Raw genomic sequence first — 22,587 nt, forward strand, 5'->3', positions numbered from 1 at the left:
TGTCTCTCCTTCTCTCTCTGTAACTCTGCCTTTCAAATAAATAAGTAAATCATTTTTTAAAAAAGAAAGTTGAAAGTTGATGAAGAAACACTACTGAAGATTCTGGCTACAATTAATTTATTATTATTAAATGAGTAACAATGATAAAGTTGTAATATACAGAGATAAGTAAAAAGGTTTCATAGCTCCTCTTAAATTTTTTCATTCTAGTGTCACCTTTTCATTCATTATATATAGAATTTTACAGGCAATGAAGGATAATTAAAAATGCTAATAATCATTGTTCCAATCCACTTTCCTGTTACCAAGTTCAGATACTATAAATATAATTCGGCTTCTAAACCTCATCAATTGTTGTAACTGAAGGAAGATTATAGCCATATTCTACTTGCCTGGGGTGCCAAGATGACATTTTAGTCCATCAGAAATATACTAATATAATCTCAATAAGTTTTTTATGAGGCATTTCAAAAATTATAAATCAGTGCCTAACATGAAACTGTTCATAATGTTCATTTTATCTACAAAGAGTAATTCCCAAGTCAGTAACAAACGCATCTTCATTACTCAATTAAGTATATGTGGTTATTTATTGGGTGGGTGGTTCTTCAATTAAATTATCTCAAGGATACCAAATAATCAGTCAATAACTTATTATGATCCTGTCAATTATTCTAAAAATCAGACTGGAGCCCTGATTTGCTCTTTGCACCACAGTTCAAGGGATCAAAATCATTAGACGGGTTGGTTAAACAAACACTTACTGAAACTTAACATGGAATTATAGCTATTTATTTCAATGAGAAAACTACCTCATCTCCATGTTCACTTAATGTTAAACCTCCTTGTTAAAGCTGACAACAATTACTGCTACAGTTTGGGAATGGTTTGAGGGCATCCCTCAAAGGTACTTGTCCAATGCTTGGTCCACATTGTGGCAAAATTGGAAGATGATAGAACCTTTAATAGGTGGGGCCTAATGGAGGGTACTGAGGCTACTGGGCTATCATATCACCTTTACAGAGTTTCCTCATGGGACTCCAGTGAATTCCCACAAGACCATTTATGAAGAAAAGAGCAAGGTTGACCCCTGAATCTCTTTGGCTTCCTGTCTCACCATGTGGTCTGTTCTACACAATTTCCCATCACTTTGATGCCATCTATCACAAGGTCCTCACCAGAAACCAAACAAATCTTGGACTTCCAGCTTCCAGAACTGTAAGCTAAATAAGTCTCTTTTACTTGTAAAGCCACCCAGCCTTGAGTATTTTGTTATAGGGACATAAAATGAGCTAATGCAGTCACTTAAAAAAGACATGAGTAGAAAATATCTAATCAGGCATCCAATCCTATCCATATAAATCCCTATAAGAAACAAAATACACTACAAGAGAGTAATAAGGGTTAGAGATAGAGTAGCCAATCAATGTGCTTTCTGTGTGGGCCCCTGGGTGAACAGCTCCTCAGAGGAAAACAAGAAGGTGCCCACTGCTCCCCCCAAGTCCCACTGACACTTGTTTTACCAAAGATCTTGTCCACAGAAGCATCAGAGGGCAATGTGCAGTTAAAAATAGAGAACTGCCTCTTGAGTCTTTGGGGTATGTCATTGCGTCCACCCCCAGGATGGATCATGGCTGCCAAAAACTGGATGTCCACAATGTTGGTAAACTCTCCTGGCTTCTCCAGATTATAGAATCCATTTTGCTCCATCAGTTGCCGTACTATCTCATTAGTGACCTAAAAAGACAACAACTTGCAAAATTAAATATCATTCCTTATAGCTCCAGAACCTCTCTGTGTTTTGAAAGAATAGACGTTATTGGAATTCAGAAATTGGACCTTGAAAAAGTAGAAAAACATTTACTCACCAAAGAATAAATCAATGTTGAATAAAAAATCAAATATACAATAAGATCAACAAACCTGATCTCCCCACTCATTGATTATTGGCATATTCACATCATCAATAAAAACAGTCATCTTCTTTCCTGCAGGGGGGCCATATGTTGTACCCATGCGTTTATCGACATAGCTCTCTATTGTCCTCTGTTAGGTGGAAAAAAACAATGAAAACAACTGTGAAACTATCCTAAGGTATGGTCAATTACTGTGTAGGAAAAAATAAATAAATAAGAACCTTTGACAAGAATTACTTCAAAAAATACCAAAATTCCCCTCCTTTTTTATTAAAGATTTATTTATTTATTTGAAAGGCAGAGTTACAGAGAGGCAGAGGGAGAGGAAGAGGGAGAGGGGGAGAGAGAGAGAGAGAGAGAGGACTTCCATCCACTGGTTCACTCCCCAACTGGCCATAATGGCTGGAGCTGAGCTGATACGAAGCCTGGAGCCAGGAGCTTCTTTTGGGTCTCCCACGTGGATGCAGGGGACCAAGGACTTGGACCATCTTCTATTGCTTTCCCAGGCCATAGCAGAGAGCTTGATCAAAACTGAAGCAGCCAGGACTTGAACTGGCATGCATATGGAATGCCAGCACTGCAGGTAGCATCTTTACCCACTACGCCACAGTGTAGGCCCCAAAATTTCCCTCCTTGATTCTGGTATACAAGTTATAAAGTACCTAAATTATCTCACATAATATTCATAATATTTGACAAACTAGTTTAATTTACCAATAAATACAATTCTAATCAATGTGAATTTTGAATGGGATTAATCTCTACTTGTACATATCTTTTCTTGTTTTATTATATAACTAAAACAATAAGAAAACCCACCCCACATTATTCAATGGCTCAAATCCTGCTGTAAATTACCCTTCCATCTGCGATAAACACAGCTACTCCCCCAGACGCTTCTTAGAGCTGCCCTTGGAGCTGCACAGCCTATCATGGGCTGAAGGCTGCTCTCCTCATTAGAAGGCTGCCAATGGGCTCCTGCAGCCTGAAACTACCCAAATCTGCTGCTCTGGGGCAGAAGCAATCACAGTGGATTGTGTTTCATTCCTCAACACAAAATAGAGAACAAGACTCTCTATGTGTCCTCATTTCTACATTCTGAACTGAGGTGGTACAAAAGGAGATCATATGATGCTTTATAACTTCCTTGAATATGAAAGAGAGTAAGAAAACTGATGGAAACACATTTGAAGCTGGTAGGGATGAAGTAGGGGAAGAGTCCTTGACTCCTGATTGTGGTAATCTCATTTCCACAGGAAAGTTTAGAAATCAGTCTTTCAAAATGTATAACTGAGTGACCAGAGGCTAGCACTGCAGAGAAAACAGAAATGAATTTAAAGTTCCCAGACTCTAGAAGACCATGATTCATTCATAGTGCTGTATACCTACTGATGCATGATAAATCATGCTAAAGATGATGCAAAAATACAGGAGAAGTAGAGGTACATAGACATAAAATTCTCCTACAAAAAAATTTCGTATTTCATGATAAAAAGGAAGCAAGTTAAAAATGACTTTTACAACTAAGATCCAGTAACAAAATGAGACTAAAGATTAAAGCTAAAGTCTATATATCTGTCCTTGGAAATCTTCACAGAAATTCCCAATTATAAGTTTTCATCATCATATTAATGCATAATAGCATGAGATGTTAAAGATCTTTCACCATTTTTTATAGAAAGATATATAAATATATTCCAATTCATTCAATTACAAAATGACTCTCCTATGAAGTAATATTAAAGTAAAAAAATTTTCACATCCCTCTGACATAAAAGAAAACTGTTCATGCACTAGTCTAAATTTAGCTGTGCTTTTCAATTATTTTAAATGCATAAACCAATTAATAATCTCATGATACCTCCCTCTGGCAAAAAAAAAAAAATAGCCTCTACAACATTGCAATGTCTAGTAATGAAAACTCTCAGGCAGGTAGATTCTCTGTCTCTAAGGCGTCTGAAAGCTAAAAAGCCAAAGATGGGATGACTAGCATAACAAAGAGTACTAACCTCATACCTGCACTTCCTCCCCTTCCTTTTTAGAAAATCACAAATAAGCTATGTACACTGCAAAAGAGCTAAATTAACAAAAACAAAAACATGAGTGTTAGAAACATCAAGTAGTTTGTTGAGACTGCTCTGTTTTTAGAAGTATTACCCATTCCATAGTTACTTAATGAATTTTGGAGTTAAGTGGGACCTCATGAAGGCCTGGAACATAATAATTACATGTTCTACTCCATTATCTATCTATCTATGTATCTACCTAGGGAGGGAAGGAAGGAAGAGGGGACAGTGGGAGAGGGGAGAGGAGAGCAGGGAGAGAGAGAAAGAGAGAGAGAGAGATTACATTATATATCTGTCCACTTGAGGTCATTTTGGGAAACTATCCTGAGACTGGTATCTCCAACTGGACTTAAATATAATATATATATATGTGTGTGTGTGTGTGTGTGTGTACACACACACACACAGAGAGAGAGAGAGAGAGAGAGAGAGAGCATGATTTGTAACTTATCTAGAATATTCTGTCTCCCTAAAGAGATCAGTGTAAAGAATTATCAGGGGCCAGCACTGTGGCATAGCGGGTAAAGTCGCCGCCTGCAGTGCCGGCATCCCAAATGGCACCAGTTTGAGTCCCAGCTGCTCCACTTCCTATCCAGCTCTCTGCTCTGGCCTGGAAAAGCAGTGGAAGATGAACCAAGTCCTTGGGGCCCATCACCAGCATGGGAGATTCTGAAGAAGCTACTGGCTCCTGGTTTCGGATTGGCGCAGCTCCGGCTGTCGTGGCCAATTGGGGAGTGAGTCAGCAGATGGAAAACCTTTCTTTCTCCCTCTCTCTCTCCCTCTCCTTCTCTCTCTGTGTAACTCTGATTTTCAAATAAATAAATAAATCTTTAAAAAATAATTATCAGTGATTTTTTAAATACTCTGCCATTCACATTGTGTTCCCATTTCATCCATTGCTTTGCTTGTTATGAATCCTGATCCAGTTAATGAAACCCTGTAGAGTTGCTTGATTGATCAGTGTCTATCACCCCCACCAGAATGTAAGCAGGGCAAGCACCTTATCTATCTTGTTCATCACTGCATCCTCATTGTCTGAAAAACTGCCAGGTACTGTGTATTATTTATTAGTAAAGATGTGATACATAGATAAATAAATACAGGAAACCTGGAGACACTGTTGGCCGTATCAATTTATCTACCTACCTACCTCGTATGCTTCTACTCTAACAACATCCACTCAGCAAACCAGAATTTCTGTCAATTCTACTTCCTAAGCACAATGTCAATGCATCCTTATTTCCACCCTCACTTTCATGGTCTTGGTGTAGCCCAATCTCCCTCCTGAAAAACGATGGCAGTCATCGCCTCTCAGGTCTGAGTGCAGCCAGGCCTTTTCCTTGTTGCTCTGCCCTCTGCAGCCAGAATGAACTTTCCAAAGGACAGTGTAACCCTGCTCATTCCAGGGCCCCCATTGGTGGATTACAAAGAACTATGTGATGCCCCTGTTTACCCCTTCAGTTCCAATTTTACACAATCCTTTTCAGTCTCCTTGGTCTGGTCCCTAAATCCTTACTTATTTGTGATAAGTCCAGTTGGAGATACCAGTCTCAGGATAGTTTCCCAAAATGACCTCAAGTGGACAGATATATAATGTAATCTCTCTCTCTCTCTTTCTCATGACAAGAGACAGGAGGTCAGAGACTTGTTTAGGTTCTATGGGTTGCATAAGAAGAGGTCATGCTGGCTATCATTTTCCAGCTTCAGGGTAAAGTTACTGTATTTTCAAAGAAAAGCATCAATTGCTCTTAGTATAGGACCTTACTAGAGATTTAGTTGTTGTTTTGTTTTTTTTTTTTTTTAATAAATAGCTGTAAACTAGCCTGTGTGATGAGTGTCATTTAGTGGCCTGTGTTTACAGTGTTCACTGTGGTATCCTTAGTTACACATTCCTATATTAGCCATTTCCAATCCCAAAAATCTCATAGGATCAGCATTATTCAGACACACTTTGTGAAATACTTAAATGAATGAGCCTCCAAAGATGTTGCTTCTCTCAACCCAGCTATTTATGCAACCCATAGAACCTAAACAAGTCTCTGACCTCCTGTCTCTTGTCATGAGATGCCAACATGAACCCCCCCTTGTGACAGTGGTGTTTCAAGAAATCAAAAAGATGGCTAGAAAACCAAGGAAACTTAGGAACGGAGGTGAGGAAAGTCGCAGCTCTCCATTCTAGGCTAGGAGCCCTAATCTTAGAGGCAAATCAATCTTCTCACTTACTTTCTTAACAAACAATTCAGCCTTTGTAATTTCTAAGAACCAATATAAATATTAAGTACCACCATGTAATGGTCAATTCTTTAATTACATTGACTTCTAAAATCCCCTAAAGAAACTAATTCCCATCTCCCTCTGGGCTCCACAGTCCTTAGATTATACCCTAAGTAGCACTTATCCAACTATGCTAGATTGCACACATCTGTTTCTCCAACCAGAGAGAGGGGAGAACATTGCATTGGAATAGGTATTGACAGCTCTTTGGTTCATTATTCACACAGTCATCTCTATGAGCAAAATAAAGCATACAACCTGCATGATCCTACACCACGGCTTGAAGGTTAAAGAAAAAAAGGGGTAAACTACTGCTTCCCCACTTATTAGCATTGTTATTTCATGTAAGTCACTTAACACTTCTGAATCACAGCCGAGTTTTGGGAATATATATATAAAGAGGTGAAAATCATATGTGTGTGTGTGTGTAAATAACAGAATAGTATGTATGTGTGTATATATATATATATGATAACATGAAATTACTTGGTGAGATTGATACATTATAAAAATGCAAATATATTACTTCTATGTGAATCTCCTTTTACCATTACTTAAATCACTTTTCATACATATTACATAAAATTAAATTGATATACAAGGATATTTCAAAAAGTTCAGGGAAAAAAGAATTAAAAGATAAGTTTATTTTTGGTGAAACACAATTTTGAAATGTTCGTATGATTTTTCCATAATATACACATTCAATGAACTTTTTGAAGACTCTCATGTAAGGTACTCTTAACATTAGATTTCTATTTATATACTATAGCTAAAAGATAAAAATGGAGAGTTTATGCTCTTTATCAAGACCTCTACTGCTAAATAATGCCTTCTAATTTTATTATAATTCATAAAAACCAAATGAAAATAGTCTTGGGTTGGTGAAGATTAAAATGCTCACTAGGATATTATAAACAGTAAAATATATCAAAAATAACATGCAAACTCAATAAATAAGAACTAAAATCTAAAAATAAAACAAGAACACCAAGTGATAAATCAGCCACTGGACCGTGGATAAAGAAGGTGGCAAGTAGGGGCTCAGGAGAGCACCTGGACACCTGCTCTCCCACACAGGTTCTGCCACCACTGATTCATAGTACTTGAGAATCCCTCCATCTGGGTGAATTAATATTAACAGTAAACCTGACATCTAAGAGTGCTTTTCCATGGAAAAATGCTTTCACATATTATCTCTTAGGAGTCTCCTCTTGACATTGGTCATTAAACTATGCGCTGAGCGGTCAGAATGATTTTCTGCACCCACAGGGATCCTGTGGGTGAGGTCAGAAGGAGCTTGCGCAGCACAGCTCCAATTCCACTAAAGTGAAGGCATGGTTCCCTGTTTCACACAGTAGTCTTTCATAGAAGATGTCATCTGGAAAGACAATTCTCAGTCCTGGGGGGAAAATGTGGAATTTATGATTCTCATTAAAAAATAATAAAAATAAAACCTACTGCTATGTAACGGTTTGTAAAATGGTGGTTGCATTCAAAACACATTCAGATTATTTTTAGAAGAGATAAATCTTTTCAGAAATTCCCTTAAGTAATTTTCTTTCTTCTTTTCATCTCTCTGTATTGTTAATATTTCTAAAGATATTCAGGAATTACTTTCAAAAACAGGAAAAAAAAGTTACAACAATATTAGTTGAGGGGGATGAGAAATCTCTTTAAAAAAAAAAAAAAACTGAGGGATGGACATTATGACACACTGTGTTGAGTCACCTCTTGGGACAGATACCTATATCCTATAATGGAGTGCAGTTTCAAGTCCTGGCTTCAATTTCAATCCAGCTCCCTGCTAATGCACCTAGGAAGGCAGCAGATGACAGCCCAAGAAGTTGGGTCCCTGCCACTCATGTGGGAAACCAGGATGAATTTCCCACTTCCTGGACTCAGCCTAGCATAGTAATGGCTATTGTGGCCATCTGGGGAGTGAACCAGCAAGCAGAAAGCAGATCAGTCTCTCTCTCTCTCTCTCTCTCTCTCCCCCCCAACCTGCCCCCACCTTTCAGACAAATTAAGTAAATATTTGTGAAAACAAAAAGCACTGAATTTCTCTAGCCAGAAAATGTAGTGATTATGATTTCTGTCCAAATCAGATACTTTGGATTGTGAAAGTGATGTTAATAATTAATCTAAAACAATAGAAGCAAAGCAAGCCTATCTCAGGCAAATAGTCCTCTTAACAATAAGAAGGTAAAGTGACACCATGGTGCAAACAAAGAAAATCTTATGAATACAATCTGTCAAGTAACAAACAGAACCAGTCCTAGTTTGAACAAAATGCCATAGTAACAGAAGAGAGACAGGCAGCAGCTGCTATCTCATCTAAAATTTCATTTTGGTGGGTCCCAACTGAACAGAAAACAGAAATACAAACACTTGGTCCCATCAGCCCTGTTTAGCATGAACAACTGAAAATTACAGTGAGGAAGTTAATTACAGGAGTTTGGCTAATCGAAAGCTTTCTACAACTAATAAGTCTCCCTCAACAGAAAACCCTGATATCAGCAGTCACAACAAGGCATGGGTATGAAACAGAGTGGATGGTCCTGAGATGTTTCTGAACAGGAAAACATACACACTGACTCCACCTTAATACGGAAAGATGGTTGTGAACCCGCAAAAGCTAAGAATCAATAAAGAAACCCTAAACAATAGAGATGTCTGTGTTTTCAAAGTCTGCTTTATTATTTTTCTGCTTCTAGGATACCACTTGTAGAACCGTATTACATGGCTTATGAACTTGTATTTCAAAGGATAAACTGGCTTTCTAGAAAATGTCTGGGTTTTTTTCAGGAAATTGATAAATATTTCATGTTAAAGATTCACAGAACGGAGCTGGCACTGTGGCACATTTCATCAGGCAGATGCCTGTGATGCCAGCTTCCCATAGAAGAGCCAATTTGAGTCCTAGCAGCTCCACTTAAGGTTCAGTTCCCTGATAATGTGCCTGGGAAAGAAGTAGAAGATGGCCTAAGTGCTTGGACCACTGCCACCCACATGGGAGACACAGATGAAGCTCCTGGCTCTGATTTGGCTCAGCCTGGTCATTGTAGCCATTTGGGGAGTGAGCCAGCAGATGGAGATCAATCTCTCTCTCTCTCTCTCTCTCTCTGTCTCTCTCTTTCTCTCTGTGTGTGTGTGTGTGTGTGTGTGTGTCTAAAGATTTATGTATGTATTTGAAAAGCAGAGCTACAGGGAGAGAGAGAGAGAAAGAGAATGAGACCACAGATCTTTACTACTTTACAGGAGTAAATATTATAAAGCTGCTAAGAAAAACAGAATAACAAGTCTTTGCCTTGTATTAGAGGATTTGGCACCATCTTCAACTCATGGAACTTCCTGAGGAATGTCTTTGTTACTCATAGGGGACCCTGAAACCACTCATGCCTGAAAACCAAACATGTGATTCAAGATTTGAAGTTTTAAGTCATATGATTTCAGCAGACCTTTTGTGAGGTGACGGAGCTTGGAGATGGAGTTTAATCACATGGGAAAGGGCTCAATCAGGCATGCCTATGGAATGAAGTCCCAATAAAAAGACATTGAAGCTCTGATGAACATCCTGCTAGGTGATACACATGCTATGCCTGGAGGTTCATATTTGCAAACCCCCCCAAAACCTTATCATTAATCTTTTTCTTTGGCTGCTGCTGATTGGTATTCTTTGTTAGAAAACTGTCACAGAGTGCATGATAAAAATCTTAAACAAATTTGGAATAGAAGGAATATTCCTCAACATAATCAAGGAAATATACAACAAAACCACAGCCAGCATCATATTGAATGGGTAAAAGTTAGAAGCATTTCCACTGAGATCTGGAACCAGACAAGGTTGCCCACTTTCACAATTGATATCAATATAGTTGAACTGCAATATAGTTCTGGAAGTTTAACCATAGCTATTAGACAAAAAAAGGAAATCAAAGGGAAACAAATTGGAAAAGAAGAAGTCAAATGAGCCCTGTTTGCAGATGATATAAATCCATATATAGAAGAACCAAAGACAGTCTCCCAAAAGATACTAGAATTCATAAGAGAGTTTAGTAATGTTGTAGGATATAAAATCAATACACAGACAATATCATGGCTGAAAAAGAACTTCACAATAGCTACAAAAAATTAAATACCTTATAATAAATTTAATCAAGGATATCAAAGATCTCTATAACCTTAATAAAGGAAAAATAGAATACAGCACAATGGAAAAATCTCCCATGTTCATGGATTGGAAGGATTAATATCATCAAAATGTCTATACTACCCAAAGCAATTTACAGATTCAATGTGATTCCAACCAAATACCAAGGGTATTCTTCTCAGAGCTAGAAAAAAAATGCTAAAATTCAAATTGAAACACAATAGACCCTGGATAGCTAAAGCAATTTTACAAAAAAACAAAAAAAGCCAAAACAAAGTCAGAGGCATCACAATGCCAGATTTCAAGACATACTACAGGGCAGTTATATAGAAAAGATCCTGGTGCTGGCACAAAAATATACATGTAGATGGAACAGAATAGAAACCTCAGAAAATAATTCATGCAGCTACAACCAACTAATCTTTGACAAAAGAGATAAAATCTATCCCTAGTGAAAGAACAATCTCTTCAACAAATAGTTCTGGGAAAAGTGGATCTATGCATGCAAAAGTATGAAATAAGACTGCTATCTCATACCTTATACAAAAATCAACTCACAATGGATCAAGGATCTAAATCTACAGCCTGATAATATTAAATTATTAGAGGAAAACATTGAAAAACATTGCAAGACATTGGCATAGGCAAAGGCTTCTTGGCAATGAAAACAAAAATTCAGAAATGTAATCATATCAAGCTAAGAAGCTTTTGCATTGCAAAGGAAACACTCATCAAAGTGAAGAGGCAACCAACAGAATGGGATAAAATATTCACAACCTATGCAACTGATAAAGGATTAATATCCAGAATCTGTAAAGACCTTAAGAAACTCAACAACAACAACAAAAAAAAAATAATCCAGTTAAGAAGTAGGCAAAGAACTTCAACAGGCATTTTCTAAAGGATGAAATACAAATAGACACAGACACAGGTGAAAATGCTCACTAATCACTAATCAAGGAAATGTAAATCAAAACCACAATAAGGTTTCACCTCACCCCAGTTAGAATGGCTCTCATCCAAAAATCAAAAACCAATAAATTTTAGCAGAAATTTGGGGGGAAAGGTACCTTAATGCACTGTTGGTGGTAATGTGAACTAGTACAAGCATTATGGAAAACAATATCGAGATTCCTCAAAAATCTGAACTAGATCTGCCATATGACCCAGTCATTACACTCCTGGCAATTTACCCAAACAAAATGAAATCAGTATATAAAAGAGTTATCTGTGCCCCCACATTCACTGCAGCTCAATTCACAGTAGCTAAGATTTGGAATCAACCCAGATATCCATCAACTGATAACTGGATAAAGAAAATATGGTGTACGTACACCATGGAATACTACTCAGTAATAAAAAGAAATGAGATCCTGTCTTTTGCAACAAAATGGATGAAACTAGAAACCACTATGTTTAATGAAATAAGCCAGTACCAAAAAAGATAAGTATCATATGTTTTCTCTGATATGTGGTAGTTAATATAGAATACAAAAAAATAGAGATGAAACAGACATCTTGCAATTTGATTATTATTTTCCACCCTTGCTTATACTCCTGTAGAACAGTGGTCTTTCAACTTCTTACATGGTTAATATTATGGTTAATAGTGCATTAAGCCTGTGATTATGGAGTGTACTGAAATCATGTTTTTACAAAAATTGAAGAAAAAAAGAAAATAGGAAAGGAGGGGGATTGAGGAGGGTGAGAAGGAGGTAGGGAAGTATGGTTATCAATTTAGAATTATACCTACAAAATACATGAAATCTGTTTTCTTTATATTAAAAGATTTAAATAAATAAGATAAAATAAAAGTCACAGAAAGCATAGCACTTTCCTGGGTTCTATGTATCACTCTACCAGATTATCTGAACTGAGAGTGTTGTGGGACCAGAGACTGCATCCCCTTGGCCAGCTGTATAGGAAGCCAGGGAACCCCTGGGCATGAGGCTGGTATCTGAAGCAAGGGCAGTCTTGTGGGGGCCTGTTCTTCAATCCATGGAATTCTCACTAACTCTGGGCAGTTACTAGTCAGAATTATATTACAGATCTAAAGATTAAGAACAATCTCTGGACGTGTGAATAGCTAGGTAATGACCTTACATAATGAAATAAAAAAAAAATCACACTTTGATTTTTAAAAACCTCCATTCTCAAATAAGGTTATTTTTATTTATTTTTTATTTATTTATTTTTTGACAGACAGAGTGGATAGTGAGAGAAAGAGAGACAGAGAGAAAGGTCTTCCTTTTCCGTTGGTTCACCCCGCCATGGCCGCTGCAGCCAGTGCACCGCGCTGATCCGAAGCCAGGAGCCAGGTGCTTCTCCTGGTCTCCCATGCAGGTGCAGGGCCCAAGGACTTGGGCCATCCTCCACTGCCTTCCCAGGCCACAGCAGAGAGCTGTACTGTACTGGAAGAGGAGCAACCGGGACAGAATCTGGCGCCCCAACCGGGACTAGAACCCAGGGTTGCCAGCGCCGCAGGCAGGGGATTAGCCTATTGAGCCGCAGTGCCGGCCCTCAAATAAGGTTATAATTATAACCCTTAAAGAGGATGTTCTATTGATCATAATGATAGGACTAAGAACCAAAGCGATCACATAAACAAGAATAGTGTCTGCAAATACTAGCTGATAGAATAAAAAAGGGAGAGAATGATCCAACATGGGAAGTGAGATATACAGCAGACCCATAGAATGGCAGATGTCCTAAACAGCACTCTGGCCTCAGAATCAGCCCTTAAGGCATGTGGATCCGGCTGAAAAGCCCATGAGAGTATTTCAGGCATGGAAAGCCAAGACACTCTGGGGGGGGGGGACCTAAATGAAAGATCTCCGCAAGTGAGATCCCAGTGGAAAGAACGGGTCATCAAAGAAGGAGGTACCTTTCTCTGAAGGGAGGAGAGAACTTCCACTTTGACCATGGCCTTGTCTAAATATGATCAGAGTCGGTGAACTCAGGGGGCTTCCATAGCCTTGGCAGCTCATGACAAGAGCCTAGGGTGATTACTGATGCCATAAACAAGAGTGTCAATTTGTTAAGTCAACAACAGGAGTCACTGTGCACTTACTCCTCATGTAGGATCTTTGTCCTTAGTGTGCTGTACATTGAGATTTAATGCTATAACTAGTACTCAAACAGTATTTTTCACTTTATGTTTCTGTGTGGGAGCAAACTGTTGAAATCTTTACTTAATGTATGCTAAACTGATCTTCTGTATATTAAGAGAATCGAAAATGAATCTTGATGTGAATGGAAGGGGAGAGGGAGTGGGAAAGGGGAGGGTTGCGGGTGGGAGGGACGTTATGGGGGGAAGCCATTGTAATCCATAAGCTGTACTTTGGAAATTTATATTCATTAAATAAAAGTTTAAAAAAAAGAGGATGTTCTAAAGTAAAACTAACAAAAATTCTTTAAGTATAAAGCAGTGTCAATGGAATGAATACATATAATGTTAGCAACTTGCCAGTCTAGGATAGCTTAGTCTGCTGCTTCTGAAACACTAAAATTGCAGAGCTGCCTCACTGTATAAATGCTAATCATTTGAGAAAAGGCTGGCCAACATTCAAAAGTCTACCTCCAACAAAGGAGTACAATGAAGTTGATAGTCTCATTTACAAATTTAAACAATGGTCTTTGTTTTTTGGCATTCTGTTGTCACCAATAATATTAAATGATAAAAAGAGAAGATTTAGCCATGCCCTAAAAAGATTTCATTGTTCTGATTCTTTTCAGTCCAACAACAAAAGTCATCAATAGCAAAATTTTTGGGATTTGAATTACACTAAAAATTTCCCTTCCTGAAGTACAAGTTGTGGTTCAGTGGACTAAGCTGCTGCTTGAGATGCCCAAATCCCACAATCAGAGTACCTAGGATTGAGTCTTGCCTCCATTTCTGATATTAATGTATCTGGGATGTAGTAGATGATGGCTGAAGTATTTTGGTTCCTGCCATTCATGTGGGAAACATGGATGGAGTTCCTGGCTCTTGGTTTTGGTGTGGCCCATGACTGGACTGTTGTGGGCTTTCGAGGAGTAGACCAGTGGATGAAAGATATCTCTGTTTCCCGTCTTTGTAACTCTGACTTTTAAATAAATAAATAAGGTTTTTTTAAAATTTCCCTGCCATTTGCAGTTTGCGAAGTGTATCTTCTTGATAATGCACCAGTGTTTTAATAGATATGAGAGATGATTTTCAAATGGTTGAAGCTTGGACTGACATTCAGCATTTCCTCCTCAGTTTCCATAAGGTCCTACACAACTGAGGACCAGTAGACAAAGAACTAATCAGCCACTGCAAACACAGGCTGAAACTGGCAGTTTCACCAACAAAAGCAATGCCAACTTAAGGACATTTTTCTGTCATTTTTGTGCAGTATGATAAGGTAAGATGTTAAAGATGCTAAGATTTCATAACTTGCTGTCATTGGTCATGGAAACCATCAGGGAATGCTAAGTCAGGGAGTATTAGGATGAAAGTGGCAGTTTAGGAAACGGAAATTAGCTAGATTGGAAGAGAAGTGGATGTGAGCCAAGATCACCTGGGGAATCCCTCCTTGCTAACATCTGGTACAGAATAATGAAGTGGGTTACACAGAGGTGGATTGGGAGCATGGGACAAAGAAAGTGATGTGGAAAGCATCTCTTTAGACACAGTAACAGCCTTTGACTCAAGACTTCAAAGCAAATAACATAAAGGTTTGAAAAATGATAACAGCCACAGAAAAGCAGAAGCTAAGGAGAGGAAGTAAGTTTTGGTGGAGGAATCATTGTTTCTTTTAGTTTGGGATTTGAATGTTTATAGGCTTTTCTTCTATATTTTAAGTAACATTGAGGCCTTATTTAAACATGTTATTTCACAACAGTTTTAGATTATATATTATACCCTAACTGGGGAGAGATTCTATTGTGCCTGAATCATAAAGATAACAGAAGAATTTTCAGATTTAACATGACCGGGTAATCTAGGACAAGGTTCGGTGAGCACAGGTAGAAGAGGAAAGTCACGTGAGTCTCCAACATTCACCATGAACTTGGGCTTCACAAGCAACACCAATGAGCCTTACCTGAAACATCAGTGGGCTGGTTGCAGATGAGAAGTTCAGACTCTTGACCATGTGACTCTCAGGATCATATTTGGACATAAATCCTTTGATGATGACCGTTTTGGCTGTCCCTTGCTCACCAATTAATAACACAGCCTAAAACAGAGGAAGTGGAGGACAGAATCCAAGAACTGAAATAAAGGGATTGCTAAGGGTTGAAATGCGCCCCCTCAAAATTCACCTTCAGTCCCCAGGACCTCATTGTAACTGGAGTAGACACAGAGCCTGTAATGGGGAGACTAAGACCAAAGGAGGCCATTAGGACAGCCTGCTTGGTGCCCTACAGAGGAAACTTCAGGACTGCCTGCACACAGGCCAAAGTCAGAGGAAGACATGGAGAAGGTGACCACCTGCCAGTCATGGGAGGGGCCTCTGAGGAAGCAACCCTGCCTGTCTGGATCCTGGATTCAGTCCCCAGAGCTGCAACAACAGAAATTGCTGCTTTTTAAGTTACAGCAGTTCTAGCAAACTACCACAAGGATCCAAAAAAGTGAAAATTCACTTCTTTGCTAACGCACAAGAAATATTTATTTCATTATGAATTAGAACTATTGAACTATAACACTGCTCTGGGGAATAATAAGAGAAATATACTAAGTTTGGGAATATTTTCACTTTGTCTAAACAGCAACGTAAGACATTATAAAATCATAAAGGGAGATTCCTGCTTTCAAGTGGTATTTCAACTTGCTATTGTTAATAAAAATTGAACACCATACCTTGCCCTGTTTAGCAATGGTTTTGATCAGAAAGTCGGTCCTCACATTGTCAACATTTGGCACCAGGATAGAGCCATACTCTGGAATGGAGTCTGAGGGATACACGTACTCCTGTGTGCGTGTGTTCCAGTGCATCCAGGTACCTGAAGTGAACAGAGAACACTCACATCTTCCTAGGAACAATGTAATGCCAGCTGTAACAAGCAGATATTCAGACACCTTATGATGATACCTTCCAAATTCTCCCCATGAAACAAAACTCGTTGACATTAAAGATCTAGAGTGGGCATGTAACATGGCTGCCTGAGAGTCCCAAATCCCATACTGGAGACCTTGGGAGCCAGTCCTGGCTCTGCTTCCAATTCCGGCTTCCTACTAATGTGCATCCTGGGCAGGGCAGCGGATGGCTCGAGTAGCTATGTCCCTGCCACTCACACGGGAGGCCTGGATTAAGTTTCTAGTGGAATCAGAAAACTAGATCTTGGTCTTTCTGTTTTTCTGCCTTTCAAATAAAATAAAATAATTATTTTTTAAAAAATTAAAGATCTAAAGATGCAAATATGTGTCAAGTTAAAATTTCCCAAGGAACTATTCCATTGTGATATTAGAAGTATTATTTTTTTAAAATCTGTAGGTTTTCAATAATATAAACTCAAATAAAAATACAAAACACAGAGAAAATAGCCTATGTCTAAATTCATTAATGACTTTAAAATTTCTAATCTCGCAAGCTAGGATATCATATATATATAAATAAAAATAACATAAAATTGTATATATATACATTTACTACATACACTATATATGTAGACACTGGGGGCACTTCAAAAAGATTATGGAAAAATGTAATTAAAAGATGTTTATTTGGGTGTCAAAAATTTTCAAAATTCATGCATAGTTTTTCATAACACACATTTTACACAAACTTTTTGAAGACCCCAGCATGCACTTTGTATATACACATATTAATAACCTTGAAGCATATACAGACACGTAGAATATACACATATTTTAAAAAATAAACTTCAGATTTTGTAGCTTTTATATAAACTGCTTATACTAAAAGATTAGCCAAAATGGATCTCATTTGGGGATTTTTTAAATTTTTTTCTTGATTCATTAAAAATTCAGTATACTGTATATATAAGTGGAAATGTGCATCTGGAACACAAAATAAATTTTTAAAGAGAAATAATTAGCATGCTTTGCACATGAAAATTTCAATTGCAATTTCATAGCTAAGGAAAAGAAAACGTTTCACGTAAATATCAGCCCTTGGGAGAAAGCTGCTGGGGTTGCAAGGCCGACATGCTCACCATCGGGAGCCACGTAGTAGTCGAAGGCCGAGTCTCCGGGGCCGGCCAGCGGCGGCAGGTCCAGCGAGGATGCCGGCTGCTCCCGCAGCCAGTGCTCCAGGCGGCGCCGGCCAGCCGGCTCCAGCGCGGCGCCCACGCTCCAGAGCAGCGCGAAGATGTAGAGCCGCTGCAGGTGCTCTGGCCGCAGCTCCCCGCCGTGCTCCTGGGACCAGAACGAATGGCTTCAATGCGAACAGCAAACGTGCAAGAGGAGCGAGGGATAGCCCCAAAACAAGATTACAGGAAAAGATGGCTAGAACTGCAGAACAAATGAGGAACTTGCTTCTGGGAACAAATACCAAGCTGGCCTTAAAATTAAATTAGGGCTCCGTCTGAGTGACTTCATTAACCAGAAACTAGATCCCAAACCCACACCTTGCTTTGTATTTTATATAACAAAATGCAAAAATACATATATATAAAACAAATATATATAACAATATGTATGTATATCAAACAAATATATATATATATATATTTATATACATATATAAATGCAGGGACAGGCATTGGCCCAGCACTTCAGTTCTACCTGAGACAGCTGCTTCACATCAGAGTATCTTGGGACACGCACATCCCATATGAGAGTGCCCCGCTTCAAGTCCCTGCTCAACTTCCAATCCAGCTTCCAGCTAAAACACACCCTAGGAAGCAGTAGATAATGATTCGAGTTCTTAGGTTCCTGCCTCCCCTGTGGGAGACCCCACTCCTGGCTTTCTCCTGGCCTAACCATGGCAGGTGCAGGCATTTGGGGACTCAGCCAGTAAAACGGGAGACCCCAATTCCTTCCTCCTTCTCTCTCTCTCCCTCCTTCCCTCTTTTCCTTTCAAATATAAGAATGAAAAATTAAATTAAATTTAAAACATTTTAAATACCAAATATAGGTGGTCCATGTTTGAAATGCCCCCTAATCTAATTTCAGCTACAGTGCTCTGCAGGGCATGGCTTGGAGAGTAGGAGAGGGATTCTCCAGAGAGTGGAGCAGTTCACCTTGGGTGGGATCAGGCCTTGCAGCAAGTTGATGCTTTGAGTGACCACGAAGGCCTCCAGCAGGTCCATCTTGTACTCCAGGTTCTGAACACTGAAGCGGTACAGGTCTGGGAAAGACTCCGTGTAGAGCTGGCGAAGAGCCGTGGCCTCTTGGGGTGGGCGCTTCTTAAGGAAACCCTGTCAGTCCACAGATGAGGAAAATGGCCATTTTTGCACCAAAGTTTCTATGATGTTAACTAACAATGATAGCAATTTTTAATGACTGTACCACACTTACCAGGCCTTGTTATAAAGTCAGTCATGTTTTAATACATTAAATCCTTAGAACTTCCTGTGGGGTAGGAACTGTGATCCTCTTCCTTATACAGATGAGAATCTGAGGACCTAGGACCCCATAACCGACAGGTGGCAAAGCCAGAATTCAAACCCAGAGAACCAGCATCTGCAACCTGGCATCTCCACCATCAGCCAGTCCACTATACACATGCTTGGGTCTTTATTAAAGCCAAGAGGGAGAGTCTTCACCTCCTGGTTAAAATAGGCCAGAAGAAAATAAGAAGGCATATATGGGGAAATAACTTGGGAAAAAGAGGCAAAGAATTAAAGATGAGCAAAGGAAATCTGTACCTAGATTTAAATGGAAAACAAAGATTTGGGCTGGACCCCACTCAACATTTTCGAGCAGAGGCCCTGTGATCACCTCTGCCACAGATAAGAACCAGGACTGTGTTTCCAGGATATTGAGGGAAAATTCAGTAAAGGTGTGACTGGAACTATAAACAGCACAAAGCCTCCAAAAGCCAGCAAAGAAAGCAGAACAAAGCACAGGGCAGTTCCTACCCAGGTTCCCAGGTGAGGGACTCCCTCTGGTCAGGAAAAGGTAAGTAGAAAGCTCCAATACTTCCACCACAGCCCTAACAACAGTACAATTCCACTATCCTCACGGGCCTTGCATCCAGTCTAGAAAGCTGACTGGGGTCCAAGCAACTACTTTGTTCCCAAAAAGGAAGCCACACTTCCTCACTCCATCCCCAAAGCCCTGGACCTGAGCTGCTGCAGTATATCTGCAGCTATACTCCATCCTACATCAAGTAGACCTGTTAATACCAGAAGCCCCCACAGATGAAACCAGGGCCCTTTAAAAGGCAGGCAGCAGACCGCTTTGCATCCCTCAGCCATAGGGTTGCTGGGCACAAGCCCTGAAGTGATGGTACTCAGTCACTCTGCAAGATCTAGGCAAGTTTCTCTCTGCTTCTCAGGGCTTGGTATCAACAGCACAAGTACAGAAGACCAGACCTGAAGAAGTTGCCTTCTGCATCTCTTGGCATAGGAAACTGAGTAGCCAGGGAACAAGCCTTCAGCAACATCTTTGCATGCCATGTGAAAAACTGGGAGGGGTAACTTATGTATCCTGCAGCTATGGGAACTGTGGCTATTGTGCTACAATCCCTAGAGAAACTTGCCTGCCCTGCTTCAGACTGCTGAGGAAGTGTGGCTTCCCCAGCATAGCCAGCACTCTATTTGTTGTGAGACCTGGGTAAGGACTCCACTTCACCCTGAAACTCTGGGCCTAGGAATGTTTGTTCTATATGTCCCAAAAACACTTGCACTCACCTGTGGGTCATAGAAAAGGCCTCAACTGCATTCCACCAATTCAGGCTTGCACATTCTTGTACACAATACCCAGCATAACCTATAACCCTATGGGATATATAAGATACCCTCTGGGTCCTACAGCTCTGAGACTAAAATTGTTGGAGCTATATTCCATGGAGTCACCTGAGTTCTCCCAATTTGACCTGGGATGGACTCTATCTGCATTCCACTGCTCCACATCCATATCTGTCAGTGCCAAATCCCCAGCATAATCAGTACATGGAACATGACACCTGACTAAGTTCTCCATCGCAACCTGCAATTCTTGGACTGTGACTGTTGGCTCTCTAAGTCTCAAGAGCACAGGTGCTTGCCCTCTGTGACCTGGGGGAGGATATGTTTCCGTCACATTGCTGTAGGCCCACAATTGCCAGCGCACAGTCTCCAGTAACCCACACTTTTCCCATGGAATCTGAACAATGTACCCTTTCTGCTATTCAGTTCTAGGACTCTATTAGTTCAGAACCCTACCAGAGTCATTGGAACCCACCCTTCAAGACCTAGGGAAGACCCTACCTGCATTCTACTGCTCCAGGCCCATACTCGGCAGTGCACAATTCCCAGCATAATCCGTATTCCCTCTCACAGGACAAGGGCAAGTTCCTCTTTATATCCCCCAGTACTCGTAGTAGAATTTTTGGTGCTATAATACCCAGCATCCCCCCCCCCACACACACACAGAAGGCCCTCGAGAAGTTTCCATCTACATCACACAATTCCAGGACCACAGTTAATAATGTCATAAGCCCCAGCATCACTCAAGTTTGTCTAGGGGGGATAATTAGCTCCCCCTGGGTCCTATAGCACAAGGAATGTGTATACAGCCATCATAAAATAGAGTGTGATTAACAACTCAATTATCTGGGAGCTGAAGACACACACCTTTGGAAGGCCATGTTCATTTCAAAGTCTTATTATTACTTCCATTAACTGCTGCAGACTAGACAACTATAGGACCCATAGTCACTGCTGACACTGATTATAAACAAAGAAATCACTCAAATGTTACATTTCTTGGTTGATCTATAACCAAAGCCAAAGCAACTATCCAACTGGTACCCATCATTCAATCTCAAAACATAAGTATTCCATCTAAACAAAAAAGCTATTTCATAAAGAAGGAACTATCACACAAGATGCACAGTTGTCGATGTAGGAACACAGAAAACATGAAGGAAAAAGAAGCATCACATCTCCTAAAGAACATGAGAGTTACCTAGAAGTATATCCTAGCTGGCTCTAGGCTCAATAGGCTAATCCTCCGCCTACAGCACCAGCACACGGTGTTCTAGTCCCGGTCGGGGTGCCAGTTCTGTCCTGGTTGCTCCTCTTCCAGTCCAGCTCTCTGCTGTGGCCCGGGAAGGCAGTGGAGGATGGCCCAGGTGCTTGGGCCCTGCACCCGCATGGGAGACCAGGAGTAGCACCTGGCTCCTGGCTTCGGATCAGTGCGGTGCGCCGGCCACCACGGCCATTGGGGGGTGAACCAACGGAAAAGGAAGACCTTTCTCTCTGTCTCTCTCTCTCTCACTGTCTGTCTCTTTCTCTCTGTCTCTCTCACTGTCCTGTCAAAAAAAAAAAAAAAAAGAAGAAGAAGAATATCCTGACTTGAAAGAAATCTGAAGAATTCAAAATGATGATCCTAAGGAAATTCAATGTAATTTAACAAAACACAGGCAATTGAAAGAAATGGGGAAAACGATGCATGAAGTGAATGAGAAATTTACCAAAGAGATAAAAATCATTTTTAAAAATCAAACAAATTTCAGAATTTAAAAACTTCAGTAAATGATATAAAAATATATAATTGACAGTTTCAACACCAGAATAGACCAAGTGGAAAAAAAAATTTCCGATCAGGAGGACAAAACTTTTGAAATTACCCAGTCATACAAAATAAAGAGAGAAAATTAATAAGAATAAAAAAGCCCTACGTGACAAATAGAATTCCATTAAGTGAAAAGGTGTTTGTATTAGGGATACCTGGAGGAGAAGAGCAAGAAAAAGGCATTGAGAACCTATGGAATTAAATCATAGCTGAAAACTTACCAAACCTTAAAGAAATATGAACAAATGGATTCAGGAAGCTAAAAGGACCGCAAACAAAGTCAATCAAAAAAGACTTTTTCTAAAGTATATTATAGTTCAACTGTCAAAATTAAGGACAAAGAGAGAATCCTAAAAACAGTGAGTTAAAAATGTCAAGTTTCATATAAAGGAAAACCTGATAGACTAGCAGAAGACTGCTCTGCAGAAACCATATAGGCTAGAAGACAAGGGGATTTTATGTTCAAGGCTTTGAATAAAAAGACTTCTAGCCAAGAATACTATATTCAGCGAAGCTATCCTTTAGAAG

The 22,587-nt window shown here is 39.6% G+C and overlaps 1 protein-coding gene across 3 annotated transcripts in view; it reads right to left on the reverse strand.

The window, feature by feature from the left end:
* Positions 1–22,587, reverse strand: part of DNAH5 (dynein axonemal heavy chain 5) — a 319,159-nt gene that overhangs the window by 93,852 nt on the left and 202,720 nt on the right. For all 3 annotated transcript variants that reach the window (XM_051853566.3, XM_089312625.1, XM_089312626.1), the window contains exons 44-49: positions 18,579–18,755; positions 17,550–17,751; positions 16,234–16,376; positions 15,476–15,610; positions 1,924–2,046; positions 1,524–1,737 (exon numbers count right to left, since the gene is read on the reverse strand). In XM_051853566.3, coding sequence (XP_051709526.3) covers positions 1,524–1,737; positions 1,924–2,046; positions 15,476–15,610; positions 16,234–16,376; positions 17,550–17,751; positions 18,579–18,755 — 994 coding nt within the window. The remainder of the gene's footprint in view (positions 1–1,523; positions 1,738–1,923; positions 2,047–15,475; positions 15,611–16,233; positions 16,377–17,549; positions 17,752–18,578; positions 18,756–22,587) is intronic.

This window comes from Oryctolagus cuniculus, chromosome 14 (genome assembly GCF_051225735.1).
Source record: "Oryctolagus cuniculus isolate XC-2025 breed Fujian yellow rabbit chromosome 14, ASM5122573v1, whole genome shotgun sequence".
Classification (NCBI taxonomy): Eukaryota; Metazoa; Chordata; class Mammalia; order Lagomorpha; family Leporidae; genus Oryctolagus; species Oryctolagus cuniculus.